The 14796-nt window shown below is 43.7% G+C and overlaps 2 protein-coding genes across 5 annotated transcripts; one reads left to right on the top strand and one right to left on the bottom strand.

The window, feature by feature from the left end:
- Positions 1 to 1479: 1479 nt before the first annotated feature.
- mettl25b (methyltransferase like 25B) lies at positions 1480 to 7509 on the bottom strand. Of its 4 annotated transcripts, none has more exons than XM_041942778.1 (8): positions 7173 to 7509; positions 6751 to 6869; positions 5790 to 6006; positions 5643 to 5705; positions 4957 to 5094; positions 3900 to 4696; positions 2168 to 2352; positions 1480 to 2085 (listed from the first exon to the last, which is right to left on the bottom strand). In XM_041942778.1, exons 1-8 carry the CDS (start codon positions 7308 to 7310, stop codon positions 2000 to 2002), a joined length of 1743 nt encoding a protein of 580 aa, XP_041798712.1. In that variant the 5' UTR covers positions 7311 to 7509; the 3' UTR covers positions 1480 to 1999. The 4 variants fall into 4 exon arrangements, with proteins under 4 accessions (XP_041798712.1, XP_041798711.1, XP_041798710.1 ...); XM_041942777.1 differs by having other exon boundaries at positions 3900 to 4699; XM_041942776.1 differs by having other exon boundaries at positions 5790 to 6021.
- Positions 7510 to 7785: 276 nt separating this feature from the next.
- isg20l2 (interferon stimulated exonuclease gene 20-like 2) lies at positions 7786 to 12782 on the top strand. The gene is made up of 4 exons (XM_041942852.1): positions 7786 to 7819; positions 9140 to 9936; positions 10333 to 10533; positions 11864 to 12782. Exons 2-4 carry the CDS (start codon positions 9298 to 9300, stop codon positions 11975 to 11977), a joined length of 954 nt encoding a protein of 317 aa, XP_041798786.1. The 5' UTR covers positions 7786 to 7819; positions 9140 to 9297; the 3' UTR covers positions 11978 to 12782.
- Positions 12783 to 14796: the final 2014 nt, after the last annotated feature.

A 14796-nucleotide genomic window follows, 5' to 3' on the forward strand; every position in this document is an offset into this window, starting at 1 on the left:
GGTCTGAGCTGGAACTAAACAAACACCCTGAACCACACGGAAAAGTGAATTTTTAGGGGCAGACACGTCAGAAGGAAGTCGGCGATTTGCTACGATTTTTGAAGCTGCAGACAAAATATGTCTACACCACACATGGACACACATGGACACCCGCACTTTATCTCACACACATCCATATGCTGGACTCAAACCGACTATTGCACACTGTTACTTTGCACAACTGCACTACTGCGCACATATTTAACTGCTCAAATGTTTAGTTCAGATGTTTATCCTGTATAGCTTAGTTCTTTATTTTTATTTCACTATTTTTTCTTATATTGTTATTTTGTATTTTGTATTTTGTATTGGATTTTTGCCTCTCACTCAGTGGCGTGCACAGACTTTTTGAAGGGCAGGGGCGGAAAGGAAAAAAAGGGCACATATAGTGTGTCCTCGCCACTGAAGAGGGCACTTTAGCGTGTGTTTTGGCTCCCAAGAAGGCACTTTAGCGCACGTTTTTCAAAGACTGGGCCACGAGGGGGGCCACTGCTCTCACTTGAAAGTTGTGCCTTACTTGAAGTTGATCTGTACTTGAAAGTTGTTCATCACTTGTAAGTTGCACATTACTTGAAAGTAGTTCCTGTTCTTATTTCGCATGCCCTTGTGTGTCCACCTTTTTGAGCTGCTGGAACTGCAAATTTCTCCTCGGAGATGAATAAAGTATCTATCTATCTATCTATCTATCTATCTATCTATCTATCTATCTATCTATCTATCTATCTATCTCTATCTGTCTTCCGGTCGATGATCTGACGAAGGAGTCACAGCTTTGAGCTAATCAAGATTTGAGACTTTAAAGTTACCTGAGAGCTCAAATCTCTCAGGGTGCACACACTTTTCTAAGTCACTCCTTAACTTTTTTCTGCAAAACAGAATTAATGCATTAATCTCACTCAAAATGTTGAAGAGGATGTTTCATCTTTAACATTTTGGAGATCAGTTCAACCTCTCGACTCAATGATTCACAGGAACAAAAAGTTTGACCAAACTTTTGCAACTTTTCCACCTTATATGTGTTTGTGTGTGTGTGTGTGTGTGTGTATTTGTACCACTACACTTGGGACAGAGTACTTCTTACTGCATTATGTTTAGCAGTTTCTACTTACGTTGCAAAGTAAGAAAAACCTGTAATTGTGTATAAAATAAATCTAAAATTATATATAATAATATATAATATTATGAAACTGCATGAAACTGCCAGTAAATAAAACCAGTATAATTAATAATATCCACATGTGAATGGGTAATAACAAAGTCTTTGTCTGGCAGCTTGCTGTGGAGCTCTGCTGCCCCCCAGCGCCAACATAAAATATTGCAACTCCAATCTCCTGGGATATTTCCATAAGAAAATAATCTTTGCTCTTTATCAGTCCTGTTGTGTTGAAGTCTACAAACAGCAGCTTTGCCTCCATCCAACAAATCAACAAAACTAGTAACTAAAATAAAAATGGTTTTCTTTATTACTTTGAGTTACAGATGCTGTAAAGCTCAGAACACGAGAGCCACGTGGTGCGTTGCAAAAAGAGTTTAAATAAAATACAAAAAAACATGCAAAACCACAAACCCATACTGTATGATGCACAGAAACCAGACCATGCAATTAAACTGCGTCCGTGGTGACATGAAGACACTGAGTGACAGCTGGTGCATGATGTCAGAGGAAGCTGATGATAAAAGCTGCTGTATGGATTCGCTGTGTTCTGGAAGCAGGACTGAGAGTCCATGTTTAGATTTCCTGCATGTTTCTGTGTCACAGTGAAGCTGCAGGACGGACGTGTCTCCAGCGTCCAGCAAAAATGTGTCCAGCAAAAGACTCTTCCCTTAAAATTCATGACTTAAGATCTCTAAAAACTGAAGCTAAAATCAAAATAACCTTAAGACTTTGGGTTCCTTGTGTAAAACAGAACTAGACTTTCATAGACTTTTTCCAGCAGAGTGACGAGTGTACTCCTCCTCCCTATCCGCGAGCCTTCAGAGCCACCAGCACAAAGTTCCTTGGCGAGAAGTTCGGGTCGAAGAGAGGAACGAGCCGACTGTCCACACCTGCAGAGAGACAAGGCTTTAGAACAGAGAGCGGACCCGCAGTTAATTCAATAAGTCTGTGTCGCAGCGTCCAGCGGCTCACCGTTCTCCTGCAGGTAGATCATCCTGTCCAGCAGCACCAGCGTCTCCACCGCGGGAGCCAACAGCAGGGCCAAGCTGAAGTACACCACCACCCTGCCCTGCTGCCTCAACATGGACTCCACCCGCTCCGGGTCCAGAGGCAACCCGGGAGGCAGGCCGACCCGAGCCAGACCCAGACGAGCATACCTGAGAGGGAAAAGGAGGAGGACGTCACCCCTAATTCTCAAATAGCGGCCCTCATTTACCTCAGCTGAGGGGGAAACCATGTGGACTTATTTGAAACAGGCCTTTATGTGACCTATATAGGTATTTACAAATTAGACATTATATTATAAAAAATACAGATTGGGAGAATATCAAAAGAGAACCTATAAGTATAGAAACCCATTTTATACATTTATTTGAGCACCTTGTATCAACAAAGAAACAAATATCTCATATGTACAAACTGCTAATGTCAGATATGTCAGATAACACACTGCATATTAAACAGCAATGAGAACTAAATACAACATTAGATGATGAATCTTGGGAAAACATTTGCTCGAGAGGAGATTGGGGATTGGACGTCAACTTTGGAAAGAATTTGACTGGAGGGTCAAAACAAGATTCTTCAGGACACCCTTAAAAACTTTTGTCTCCAAAACCAAAACCAGCAATAAATGCTGGAGGAACTGTGCTATGGTTGGTGACCACACTCATATATTTTGGGACTGCCCAAAAATACAGACATTTTGGAAAAACATCAAAGAAGAACTGAAGAAGATTTTGGAAATGGACTTCCCCCTGGACCCACTTATATTTTTATTGGATGTATTCCCTAACCACCTTTTCACTATCGAACAACGTTACATGATGCATATTTTGTTGATGATTGCAAGAAAAATGATTACTGTCAATTGGATGAAAGCAAGCCCTCCCATGATTTCACATGGTTACAAACAGTAAGGCATGTCTCCATGATGGAGTCGATGACTGCTCAGTTAGTTAAAAATGCCTACTTTTTTACGAAGATGGGCGCCAGTCCTTGACTATCTTGGTTAGGACACCCATACCAATATTTTGTTTTTTGTCATTTATTTTATTTTTTTTGTACCATTTTTGTAATACTGTAGATTTGTATTGAAATAACTAAATGTGTGCTCTTCTTGTATTGTTATTTTTATATGACAAATGAAGCCCAATCTCAAGATGAATTTTGTTTTCATGATGTTAATTGCCTGTTTTTTGCATTAAGGCAATAAAGTTCAAAAAAAGAAACAGGCCTTTATTCTGAATGTGTCGGGTTTCATGAGGAGGATAAAACCCTCAAGTGGCTCAAAGGGCATCATTTCTCCCACTCCTCTGATATATTTTCACATTTTCAAAGGCAGAGCAGCAGTTTGGTGAGTATCACATAACTCTTCGTGCTGGAGAAACATACATAACACTGGATTATTTTTAGAGTATCTCCGAGCACCCTCCTTTTCCTGTGTTTGATTTTAATAAATGAATCAATCTAAAAGAGCATTTGAATACAAACATTTAATTATGAACTAAATTTGCATTTAAATGATAACAATGCATGAAAAACCTCAACGTGAGATCATTAAAAATGATTAAATTAATACTTTCGGACACTAAATCTGTCCTTAAATGATTTTAAATTAAGTGAATTAATTTCAAGTTTAATTGACATTTCGTGATTGCTCTAAATTACAATAAATTACGTAACTTCTGCAGCGGTCACTCACTCTGTAAAAGGCAGTAAGTGGGCCTTCTTTATGGTCTGGATTCCTGCCCTGCGCAGATCCGGTCTCGTGTCCCTGATGAAGGTCTCCAGCATCGCCCGGTAACAGTGTGTCCTCAGCAGCTCGCTTTCCTCCCGAAGCCTCCGCACATAGTCCTCGACAGCGTGACACGCCCCCTCCCGTGCCTTGTAGGACAGCTGATGTCCCGGCAACCCCCGCACCCAGGAGCTCATGGGGTACCCGAACTGTGAGGGAAGCGATTCCTGGCCTGGCGTCGGAGGGGCGGGGCGCTCCACCAGTCCTGGAGGGGTGGGATTTTCTTTGGTGGTGATTTTCATGTAGCAGCACGCCACAGAGGTGATGCCGCGTACATGTGGGCAGTTGACAAAGTGGCGGAGGAGGGTGGCGCTGAGGTCCCCGCAGGCGTGGAGACCAGTCAGGACAAAGTCTGGACAGCCTCGTTGGCTGGTCTCCTCAGGACGGACCCCCTCCTGACAGACAGGCTGGACACGGGAGCAGCAGGAGTCACGTGACTCCCCTTCAGACTCGTTCTGGTTTAACTCAGAGTCCTGTGAGAGAGGATCAGAGTCTGTGGAACCACGAGATGATGAACAATCCTGATGCGCAGAGCCCCGCAGTCTCTTTTTGCTGGGTCCAGATGGAGTCGGGGGACCCTCAGAGAGTTGACAATCTGCAGCCATCAGCTGCTTTATGAAGGCCTCCCATGGTGCCTTGGGGTTTACCCAACCAGCCACATGGCGAGGAGCGAACTGTGATACCGGACCCAGAGAGGAGGAGCTCTTCTAGGAGGAGCAAAGATGTTTATGACCACTTCAAAGCCGCTATAATCAATATTTTTATGGTAACAATGCATCAAATTACTACTTATATGTGAAAGGTGTCACTCGCATTGATAAACAACACACACTATCTCCATAGTTACAGCCCACGTGGTGACCAAAGAAGAGCTACAAGGAGAGTAAATATTGGAGAGACATTCATCAGGTGGAAACAAACACAACTCCAGATTAATGTCAGCTTCAAAAAGCAAAGCACCAACCTTTTTCTGCTTTTCCTTCTCTAGGGCCCACAGCAACTGTCCGTCAAACTTGGACGCCATAGCAACCAGGGTGTGATCAGCCTCAATTGCGGTCACAGACAGGCCGAGCCCGAAGGACAGGAAACGAGTCAGATGACCCTGTTGGGAGCAGAGCGGTGGAAAAACTGGCTGTGTGGAATGTGCGATGCTGGCGTGCAGACGTGACAACATTTTTCTGACAGGTGATGCGCTAAAATATGAGCGTGTGAGGTCTCAGCGTGTCGGCTCCATAATCTTTTATTTCTTACTCGACGTAAAGACCCAAAGCAACAGTGAATGCAGGTAGTGTGTGATAACAGCCTGATAGATCGTCTTCCTGTGTCATAAAGCTCCATTGTTGTCCAAAAACTATTAAAAACCCAACAGCGAACCTCACTGTTGCTCCGGCTGACATGTTCCGTCATTACCGTGAACACACACACCGTCCTGCTGCCACAGATGCTCACTACAGCACCAAATGTGGATTAATCCGCCGCTGGAAATAGTCCCCAGCAAATGCTGTATTTCCTCCAGTTGGAGTAATGTTTGTCCAGCTTAATCATAGCTGCTTTGGCAAAACTACAATCTCTAATGCTAATGCAGAAACTGAACATAATCCTGCATTTCATAGATCAACCTTCTGCCTGGTAATGGGGCTGAAGTGATACCTGTCCGGAGCCCACGTCCACCACTCTGCTGCAGTCAGTCTGGTCACACAGTTGTTTTACCAGCTGGGATTTAAAAAGAAGAAACAGATTAAAAACACTATTCACAGAAAAACAAGCCCGTCTCCTTCAATGCAAACTAAAAAGTACCGTGCCCAGCTTGCGGATCTCGTGCTGTTTCTTGGGTTTGACGTGTTTCCTGAATATGTGTCCCAGCAGTGAGCTCTGGCTCTGGTTTTCCAGGAACTCGTCGGGCTTCCCCGAGCCGGCTGCCCGGCCTCGCTCCGGCCTGCGGTCTCTGGGAAACGCCAGAGCGTGAGCCGTGGCACGAAACGCCAAGAGTGACAGAGGCCAAACCGAAGGATACCTGTGATGACAAAGTCTGCGTGGTCGTTATTTAGATCGAAGGCCGGCAGGATTTAGTGTTTTTCTCACTGTCGATAAAATCCTGCGAGGGGCTCATGCTGCTGAAGAACAAACTGCCTCCATTAATGGGAATATCAGGCTGTTAAACACTCCTCATTCATTAGTCATTTCAGAACTGACAGGGTTTTTTACTCAATATGAACTCAATGACAGCCTGAGACTCCTCATAAGTCTAAAAAGAAATATTATTCAGATCCCATGAAGTGACCCTTCATGTTTAGTGCTTCAGTTCTTTCTCTTATATTGATGTTTCCTAACCTAGTTTTGCTGCTTTCATGTTTTCCTGCCTTACTTTAGGCGTGGGTTTCTGACTTCTTTCACTTTCTTGTTTTTTTTCATTAAGGATTTACACTTCACTTTTTTCACGGTGTGTAATGCTTACAGTCACAGCACTTTATTTTTTACACACTGCCGTTTGCCGTAGATATTCTTTTTTGTGCAATACTTTTTATTACTACTGTTTTCTATTTTGCTATTTTATTATGTATATAATTTTTGCTGCTCGCTATTTTGATATTTTATTATGTATAGTTTGTTCTTTATAGTCTTATTTCACAATTTTTCACTTATTTCACTGTGTGTGATGCTGCTGCTGCACTGCAATTTCCCAGCTTGGGATAAATAAAGTATATCTATCTATCTATCTATCCATCTCGTGGGGGGCCTGATTGTGGTGCTACAGTACCTTCTGTCTCCATGTTTAGCATCCAGTAACAGGTCTGCAATCTGAGGATAAGACAGGTCCTGCAGCACAGGCAGCCAGGTGCTGGGTAATGTGTGCCAGAGGTCTTCAGTGAAGAACTCCTGCAGGGGAATTACAAACTGACAGTTATTAGAGAAACTACTGAAGGATGGGATGAAGGGTTCTTAAAACAGACATTTGGAGGATACAACTTTTTATTTCAGTGGATCACTGCTGCAGCTGATGGAGATCAAACAGAGGAAGCAGAGAGACACATGATAAGTTTACAAATGTACACAATCAGCTAACGTTAGTGTGCCACGGCCCTTTGAGGCGGCAGGCAGCGTTTGTTTCAAAAGGCAACAACATTCACTCTTCTGACAGAGCTGGCTTCAACTGTACAGGGGTCAGTCGCGAGTACGCACGATTATGTAGGAGTCAGACACGTGGCTGTACTGGGACAGGAAAGTGGTGAGTCCTTTGGTCAGCTGTCTCTGCTGTTCTGCTGAAAGGCTTGACGTAAACATGTCCACATCTCGTGCTGCTGACAGGTTAGCTGACATGGGACTTGAAGGCGAGCTAATGCTAACATAAGTTAGCTTGTAAGCGCTACGTTATTTTTACAGTTAAGGCGGAGAGTGTCTAAAACACATAGAACACACACACAGAGTCCTTACAACCAGCATTTATAACGCGGGCTTTTCGTTTCACAAATGCTTGTTGTGTTGAGCCTCTAGCTAGCTAGCAATCTGTAACTTTCACATGTATAGTGCCGATGCGTTAACGTGCTTCACGTAAATTTAGAACTAAAAGTTCGGCTCTCATACGTCACACCAGAAATAAAGTCGAGCAACATTCTGTCAAGTGCCTAAAATTACAAGCTTATACAGCCATACTATACAGATAATGCGTATAATATTCAGTGGTATTACTAATAATATAATATATTATTACATATTATGATATACATAATGTATTTGTCCAACATTTTGTCTGTCGAACGCACCATGACCCGGATATAGATAGTTGTTGTTTGTTGTGAGCAGGAAGACGCATGCGGTGACAGCAGCAGGTCTGGCTTTACATTTCAGAAAGTAATTTTCAGAGACTTCCTAATGGAGAATCTGTGGATATCAAACTACCTACGTTCTTCAACACGCTTAGCCGAATTTTCCCTTGAGAGACGATCATATCCAACAACCGATAACTACAGAATTAGCATAGTTTACCTCAGATAGCGTTAGCCGGCTAACGTTTGCAGGAAGTCAACAGCGGTGGCTAACGTCAAAAGAGAAAGTTAGTTCGTTCAGCATTGCGGCGGTAACAATACTTTTTAAATAAGGTTAACGAGCTAATTTAGACATTAGCTGCGTTTCACTTGTTTGTACGTAGTTTTCTCGGCGTAGCTTGTAAATCACTTGTCCAATATTACGGAAGTTGAAGCTAATGCATGGAGGAGTGTTGCAAGTACTCTTGCTCAAGTAACGTTACTGTCATTGAGTACGGATTGAAGGTGCTTGAGTGTTCCCATTTAATTCAGCTTTATACTTCTACTCCACTTATCTGACAGCTTTAATTACTTTGCAAATGGCAGTTTTTCATAAAAAAGCACGTATCTCCATATGTGTTGATGCGGAATGTTTGTGATAAACTGAAGGATAAAGTTTTCCTTTATGTCTTGAGAAAAGTGTCCTGCTTCTTCAGCTAAAACTGTTCAAAAAGCCTCTTGGATCAGCTGGGAAATGCATCGTCATAAAGCTGAAACCAGGCTGTTTTTCTGAGATACGAGGTTCTCACAGGACAGCCACGCTACAAACATGATCTTATAGAATATGATGCATCGCTGTAGATTAAACTAACCAACATTATATGAAGTAGTTCAAATGAGCAACTTTATTCAAATTTTTATTTGGAACAAAATCATAACAGGTCTAACAACACATCATGTAAACATGTTTTTCCTGTTTTTCCATTTCCTCAATCCCAGGTAACAGAAAGTTCATATAAAAATAGAGTTCAAGTAAAATAAAACAATCAAGAGTTAGCATTGGTGGTACAGGAAGAAGGAATTAACTTAAAAGGGGTGCTTCCACCCACAACATGCCCCTTATTACTAAATACAGAGAAAAATTTCAAATGAGCAACTTTATATACAGGGGTCTGAATAATATTGTGGAAAATGAATCCAGTGTCGGTTGTTCCATGTCATATAAAGCTAAATTAATTCTGACAAGTTATAACCACAAATTTAGGTGACTGGATCCCCCTGTTGTGGAGAAAATGCTTGTTGCCCCACTGCTACGCTTAAAACTTATCTGATAAGAGAGCAGATCTCTCAGAACACTAGAGTCAAATCCAGACAGGGTCTGATAACGTTGTGTTTGTCTTGCAGGATGATGCATTTAATCTGGTTTCAGCTGATACAAACAGGACTACAAAGGCCGAAGACCTGTTGAAGAGGTCAAAATAAGGAGATCTACACAATTGTTCTGTGTAGAAGTGTGCTAAGGAAACAATAATCTTAACTTGTGCTGGACTGCGATCACAACCATGTCGCAAACGAACCTGATCATCAACACGTGCTATTCTAATGACACCGCACAGAGACCCCCAGCAGGAAACCGAAAGAGGAAAAAGAGATGCTTTCGTCGAAAGATGCAGTATTTAGAGAAAAATGGATACCTGGAAGGTAAATACAAGTCCAACCACAGAACGGGACAGACCAAACAAGCTCCACAACGCCAGAACGGAGCATCCACAAAGCATCCACAATGTCCCACTTCCACTTACAACAAAAGTTTACCTCATCCAGGCAACACCGCCAACTCTTCCCACTGGAGCTCCAAGCCATCAACATCCACACACAGCCTGCCTTCCTCCACCGCCACTGTGAGCGGCGGCGGCACCCACCGGCCCTCGGCATCAAGCGGCCGTCAGCCCGCCGCCGCCCAAACGCCAGCAAGAGTCCCCACGAAGTACCTCGCTATTGACTGTGAGATGGTGGGTTCAGGACCAAAGGGGAGCATCAGCCAGCTCGCACGCTGCAGTGTGGTGTCCTATGAAGGAGATGTGATTTATGATAAATTCATCAACCCCGCCGTGCCGGTTACTGACTACCGCACCCGATGGAGCGGCATACGGCGCAGTGACCTCGTCAATGCCATGCCGTACTCTGAGGCCAGGAAGGAGGTAAGGAAGTGAAAGTGTGTTTCCTCTGTTTCATCTTAGAACTTTTCCCACGCAGAGACGCAGATATGATGGAACGTATAGACCCTGTAAGCTTTCCTCTCCACCGTTCTCCACTTGCTCTTAAAGATAAAAGTAACAGTGTTGAATGCCCAAATTCCCAAAAGCCCCAGTTGATGGCATCACATTGCTGCTTTTGTCCAGCTTACACTCCAAAACACAAAGATGTGCAGTTTATTATCCTGTAAGACAGAGACGAGCAGCTAATCTTCTAAACTAATAGTCCAGTTGAAAAAAAGTTCTTCTCTAAGCTTTCATGTGCATTTCCAGTTCAGAGTTTGAATGTTCCACAGTTTATACTGTTTCAGCTGAATGAGTGAATGTCTCCTCCGCCTGCAGATCCTGAGGCTGCTCATGGGGAAGGTGGTGATTGGACACGCCGTCCACAACGACTTCAAGGTCCTCAGCTACTCTCACCCCGCTGCCATGACCAGAGACACGTCTCGAATCCCTCTGCTCAACCTGAAGGCCGGCTTCGCCGTGAGCGAGTGCGCCTCGCTGAAGAGACTCACCAAGGCCATCTTATGCCGTGACATCCAGGTAGGAGCAAGTCTACGGCGCAAATGTCTCAGAGCAAGAAGAAGAACATTTTCAGTGGTTAATGTGAACGTTTTCCCACCCAAACATCACAGCGGCAGATTTCAGCAGAGATTAAATGCACAAAGTATACGCCTTATTAGATCACAACAACATCAATCAATCAATCCATCAAGTTTATTTGTCACATGCAGTCATACAGTATACGGTACAATCACAGTGAAATATAAACCTTTATTCAAGAGTTACAGCAGGAATAGTAATATATTTATGATTATTTATTAATGTATGACTTAATTATCTCTTTTACACAATGAAAACACATGAGCTTAATAAACCACAAACACTGAATGAACCAATTTGAAGTTGTTGTGGAGATTCCTCTCATCATTCTTCAGTATAAAAGATCAAAAAACTTAAATAACAATCAGATCGGCTCATTCTCTGATGATTAGCTTTTCAGTTTTTAATAAATTCCAGCTGCTCAGACGAGTGAATGAATGTCCTGCTAACTGCTTTACATCTCAACTCAACGTCTTGGTGTTTAGTGCTTGTGCGTTGTCGGAAGTTTGGCAGCAGATCTTTCCTTCTAAGAAACTCTGAAATCGCTGAGTCTGTTAATTGGTGAAGCCGCCCACCAATGACCATTAGGGCAATCTTCCAGTGGCCATTTATGTAGATTTCAGTGGTAAAAAAAAAATAATGCTCACCGTCACCCATGCAGAGCACTGCGGCTCTTTCCTTTAAGGACCAGTGTGGACACTTTAGTGACATCTAGTGGTGAGGCTGCAGACTGCAACCAGCGAACACCCCTCGCCTCACCCTCCCTACAATGCCCACTAAAAACCTGAAAGACCCTCTCTAGAGCCAGAGTTTAGTTTGTCCTTTCTGGGCTCCTGTAGAAACTTGGAGGACTCAGTGGAAGAGGACCTGCTCTCTCTGTTGGTATAAAAAGCTCATTCTAAGGTAATAAAAGCACAATGTTTCTTATTTTCAGGTGATTTTACGCTTTATTGCATTTCTGCCAAAAGATCCCTCCAAATCCTCCACACTGGACTTTAAATGTTCTTGTCATGATACATTTGCATAATAGATGCGTGTCTGAATGACAAAAAGCCATTTCTTTACTGGAGAGCCACAGTTACGTAAGTCCATGTCTGAAAGGGGCTTTAGGCTGATGTGAAAACCTGCAGGTGCATAAAGGTGATATTAATTTTTTACAGCCAGCACACACCTGAGCCACGTATGATATAACGATATAACAAATGATGTGAAGTGCAGCCCTGTAGAGTGAGAATGTGTCAGTCAGACTCGTCCTCTCTTGTGTCCTCAGACTGGGAAGAAGGGTCACTCTTCGGTGGAGGACGCCAAAGCCACTATGGAGCTTTACAAAGTGGTAGAGGAGGAGTGGGAGAGGGAGCTGGCCTCCAGGTCGCAGGCCAGTTAGTGCCGGGTTTGAAGAGGCAGCAGGGAAATAAAGTGAGTGCAAACCGGCGCTTGGTGTGTTCGACCGGTTTCAGGATCAACCCAGGAAGACCAGGGAACCTGTTCCCTCTCAGTCAGCCAATCAGTAACTTTATTTACACCCAGCGGGACAGTCCTGGAGGAGCTTCTATCAGCTGCTGCTCAGACGCTTTGCTTTGACCTTCAGTTTCAACAGTTGGGTTCTGTCTCAGGGTTTGCATCATGTTTTAAAGGTGCTCATGCCACTGGGGGGCAGTCACCATTCATTCCAGCAATAACAGCACGTCACTGAAGCGTCATCGGCGATGCCGCACACCAAAAAAAACATGGTTTGGAAGTTCTACAGTGTTTTCATGCAGACCTGCAGGTCAGCTGCTCCGGGACAACATTCAGCCCAGAGGCCTGTCGACACCGCTGTGACGCGTTCGTTCATTCATTCAGTCTGACCAAACTGCCACTGCTCTGTCACCTGTCACTGGTCAGCCTCCAGTTTTAACGTTTTTAATTGTCTTTAAGTGAAAAGTTGAGACAAAAATACTGTGATATTGTTCAGCTGTGATCAACCAATGAGGTTCTTCAGGGAGGTCGACACTGAGGTCATCACTCCTGCACGTGGCTTTGATGGGTGTGCCTGACCAGTAGCCTTACAGTTACAGTAATCATCACTTTCAGACATGTTTAAAAGTGTTTTATTCTTTTCATTGAAATGTTTGAAGAGCATGTACGTCTCGAAGGAATGTGCTGTTTAGGAAAGCCTAAATCTGAAAATAAATGTTGATGTAGTCACTGATTATTATCCTGGACGCCTGATTTCTACTCAGATTTACTCCTCTCTCCATCTGTCCTCACACACACTGTCTTTATAAACCTTCACTGTGTTTGTCTGACCTGTTTCCAGTCCGTTAATGTTGTTACTGTCAGAGTTCAGGCGACGTCTTTCATCCCTCTTCACGCTGCATGTCGTCTTCATGTGACGTCAGCTTACAGCGAGACTCAGACTCAGAGGTATCCTCCTGTTTCTACACAGTACCAGTGAGGACAGTACTCATTTACTACATGTACTGCGTTAGTTTAAATGTATGAAAGGCTGGATTATGGCCGGCATTTGCTCCGTTATGTTATGTTCGATTGGACAAACAGCCAGCAGCACCTCCCGTCTCCTCCACAGCTCCATCCAGCTCCTCACACCTGAAACCAGTCCGTGTTGAACTCTGCTGTGAACACGCAGTTCTTCCACATTGCTCCACTTTCTGCATCCTCTGCCAAGTGGTTTTGTCCTTGAAGCAGAGTGACCAGCAGCGTTTCCCTGCTGTGAATTCAACACCGGCACATTAATTATACAGCGTGCCGTCGTCCCTGAAAACGCCTCACAACCAGGCACCAGGAGCTCATTACACACCTGACCTGCGATCCACCGCCACTTTCATTTCAAATCAGGTGCGACTGGAAGCGTCAGCACGTCTGAGAAGCCGAGTCCTGCGTCTGTTCTGTGTCTGCTGACCGAACAGCAGCTGGAAACCCTGCAGCGTCACCGCAGAGGACGCCGAAGCTTCCGATGGTCACGGTCTAAGCAGCAGACAGAGGAAGCTGGGGAGTCTGCTGTTGTTTGGCCGTGAACTCCGCAGTGCTTTGGTTCCTCAATGGAAGACAAGAATAAACTGTAGAAATCTGGAACCACTGTCCAAACGTAGAGTCGGCTTTTGTTGGAAAGAGCACGTTGATAGAAGCTTTGAACCGACTGCATTTGCAGCTTCTTCCCTCCTTTTAAGGTTTGCTGTGGTCCGGGTGCTGAAAGCAGTACTGTAGTGCTAAAGGAGCTGCTCACTCCATCTACCAAAAGGACATTTTCTCATTAAACAGCCCAAAAAGCATTTTCCCACACAGACCAACATTATGAAAGAACTGCAAACGAGTTCAGTTTTTTTTTAGATCTTCACACCATGAATGTTTAGTATTTGTAAAATGTTCCCAGAGCCTTTAAAACCTGACATCTGTGTGCGTGATGTTGCTTTCAGAAAGCCACAAACCGTCAAACTTTAGTCTTCAGAGAGACGTTTCAGTCGCTGCTGAACAATGGGACACATCTGAAACACGCTGAGGCCTGAAGTCAACATGTGAAAGGCTTCAATCACAAAGTAACCCTGGACTTCTTCGGCTTTCCAGGCAAGACTGAGCAAAAAAACCACCGCAAAGCAACATGTGATTTAATCCATTCCCTATAGTCTAGATTATCCCATGCAGCTTATCCCTCCTAAATCTCCTTGTGCATGGGCAATAATGTGAATAGTTTGATTTTACGCCCTGTTATTAGCTCCATAAATTAAAGCCAAGGCTTTAAAACTTGAAAGAGGCTTTGGATTTTCTTCTGTGGGCGTGTTGAGTTTAAGATGTTAAAAACAAGATTTTCACCTTCAATAACAGACGAGAATGAGAAACATCTTTCAGCTCGAGGATCCGTTTTGTAGTCCGGACCTTTGTTAAATGTTCCTCCACATTACTGATTTATTCTCGACATTTGAAATGAAAGGAGATTAAGCGTCCACCTGCTGTATTAATAAGGCTCCGAAATACATGAAAGAGCACCGTTCGTCTCATTAGGCCGCACAATATGGATTTTATGGATTTTATTACCCCCTGGGTCAAGTTCTTGGGAGCTCGACTCTGCAGATTACCCCCTCCACACACACATCACACACCACACATATTAGTCATGGCCCAGCATCAGACACATGTGCGTAATTCGGTTTTTATTACCAAGCCATCAGGAATTTGTCCATTTTGCACATTGCCAGTTAGCCGTAT

The sequence above is a fragment of the Chelmon rostratus genome, chromosome 8, assembly GCF_017976325.1.
Source record: "Chelmon rostratus isolate fCheRos1 chromosome 8, fCheRos1.pri, whole genome shotgun sequence".
Lineage (NCBI taxonomy): Eukaryota > Metazoa > Chordata > Actinopteri > Chaetodontiformes > Chaetodontidae > Chelmon > Chelmon rostratus.

Coding starts and splice junctions, on each gene's coding strand:
- mettl25b (XM_041942775.1), bottom strand. CDS start 7,310: ATGTCAGCTAACCTGTCAGCAGCACGAGATGTGGACATGTTTACGTCA. Junction 5,706..5,789: donor AGATCCGCAAGCTGGGCACG/GTACTTTTTAGT, acceptor TTTAAATCCCAG/CTGGTAAAACAACTGTGTGA. Junction 2,353..3,899: donor CACTTACTGCCTTTTACAGA/GTGAGTGACCGC, acceptor TTTCCCTCTCAG/GTATGCTCGTCTGGGTCTGG.
- isg20l2 (XM_041942852.1), top strand. CDS start 9,298: ATGTCGCAAACGAACCTGATCATCAACACGTGCTATTCTAATGACACC. Junction 9,937..10,332: donor ACTCTGAGGCCAGGAAGGAG/GTAAGGAAGTGA, acceptor CTCCGCCTGCAG/ATCCTGAGGCTGCTCATGGG. Junction 10,534..11,863: donor TCTTATGCCGTGACATCCAG/GTAGGAGCAAGT, acceptor TTGTGTCCTCAG/ACTGGGAAGAAGGGTCACTC.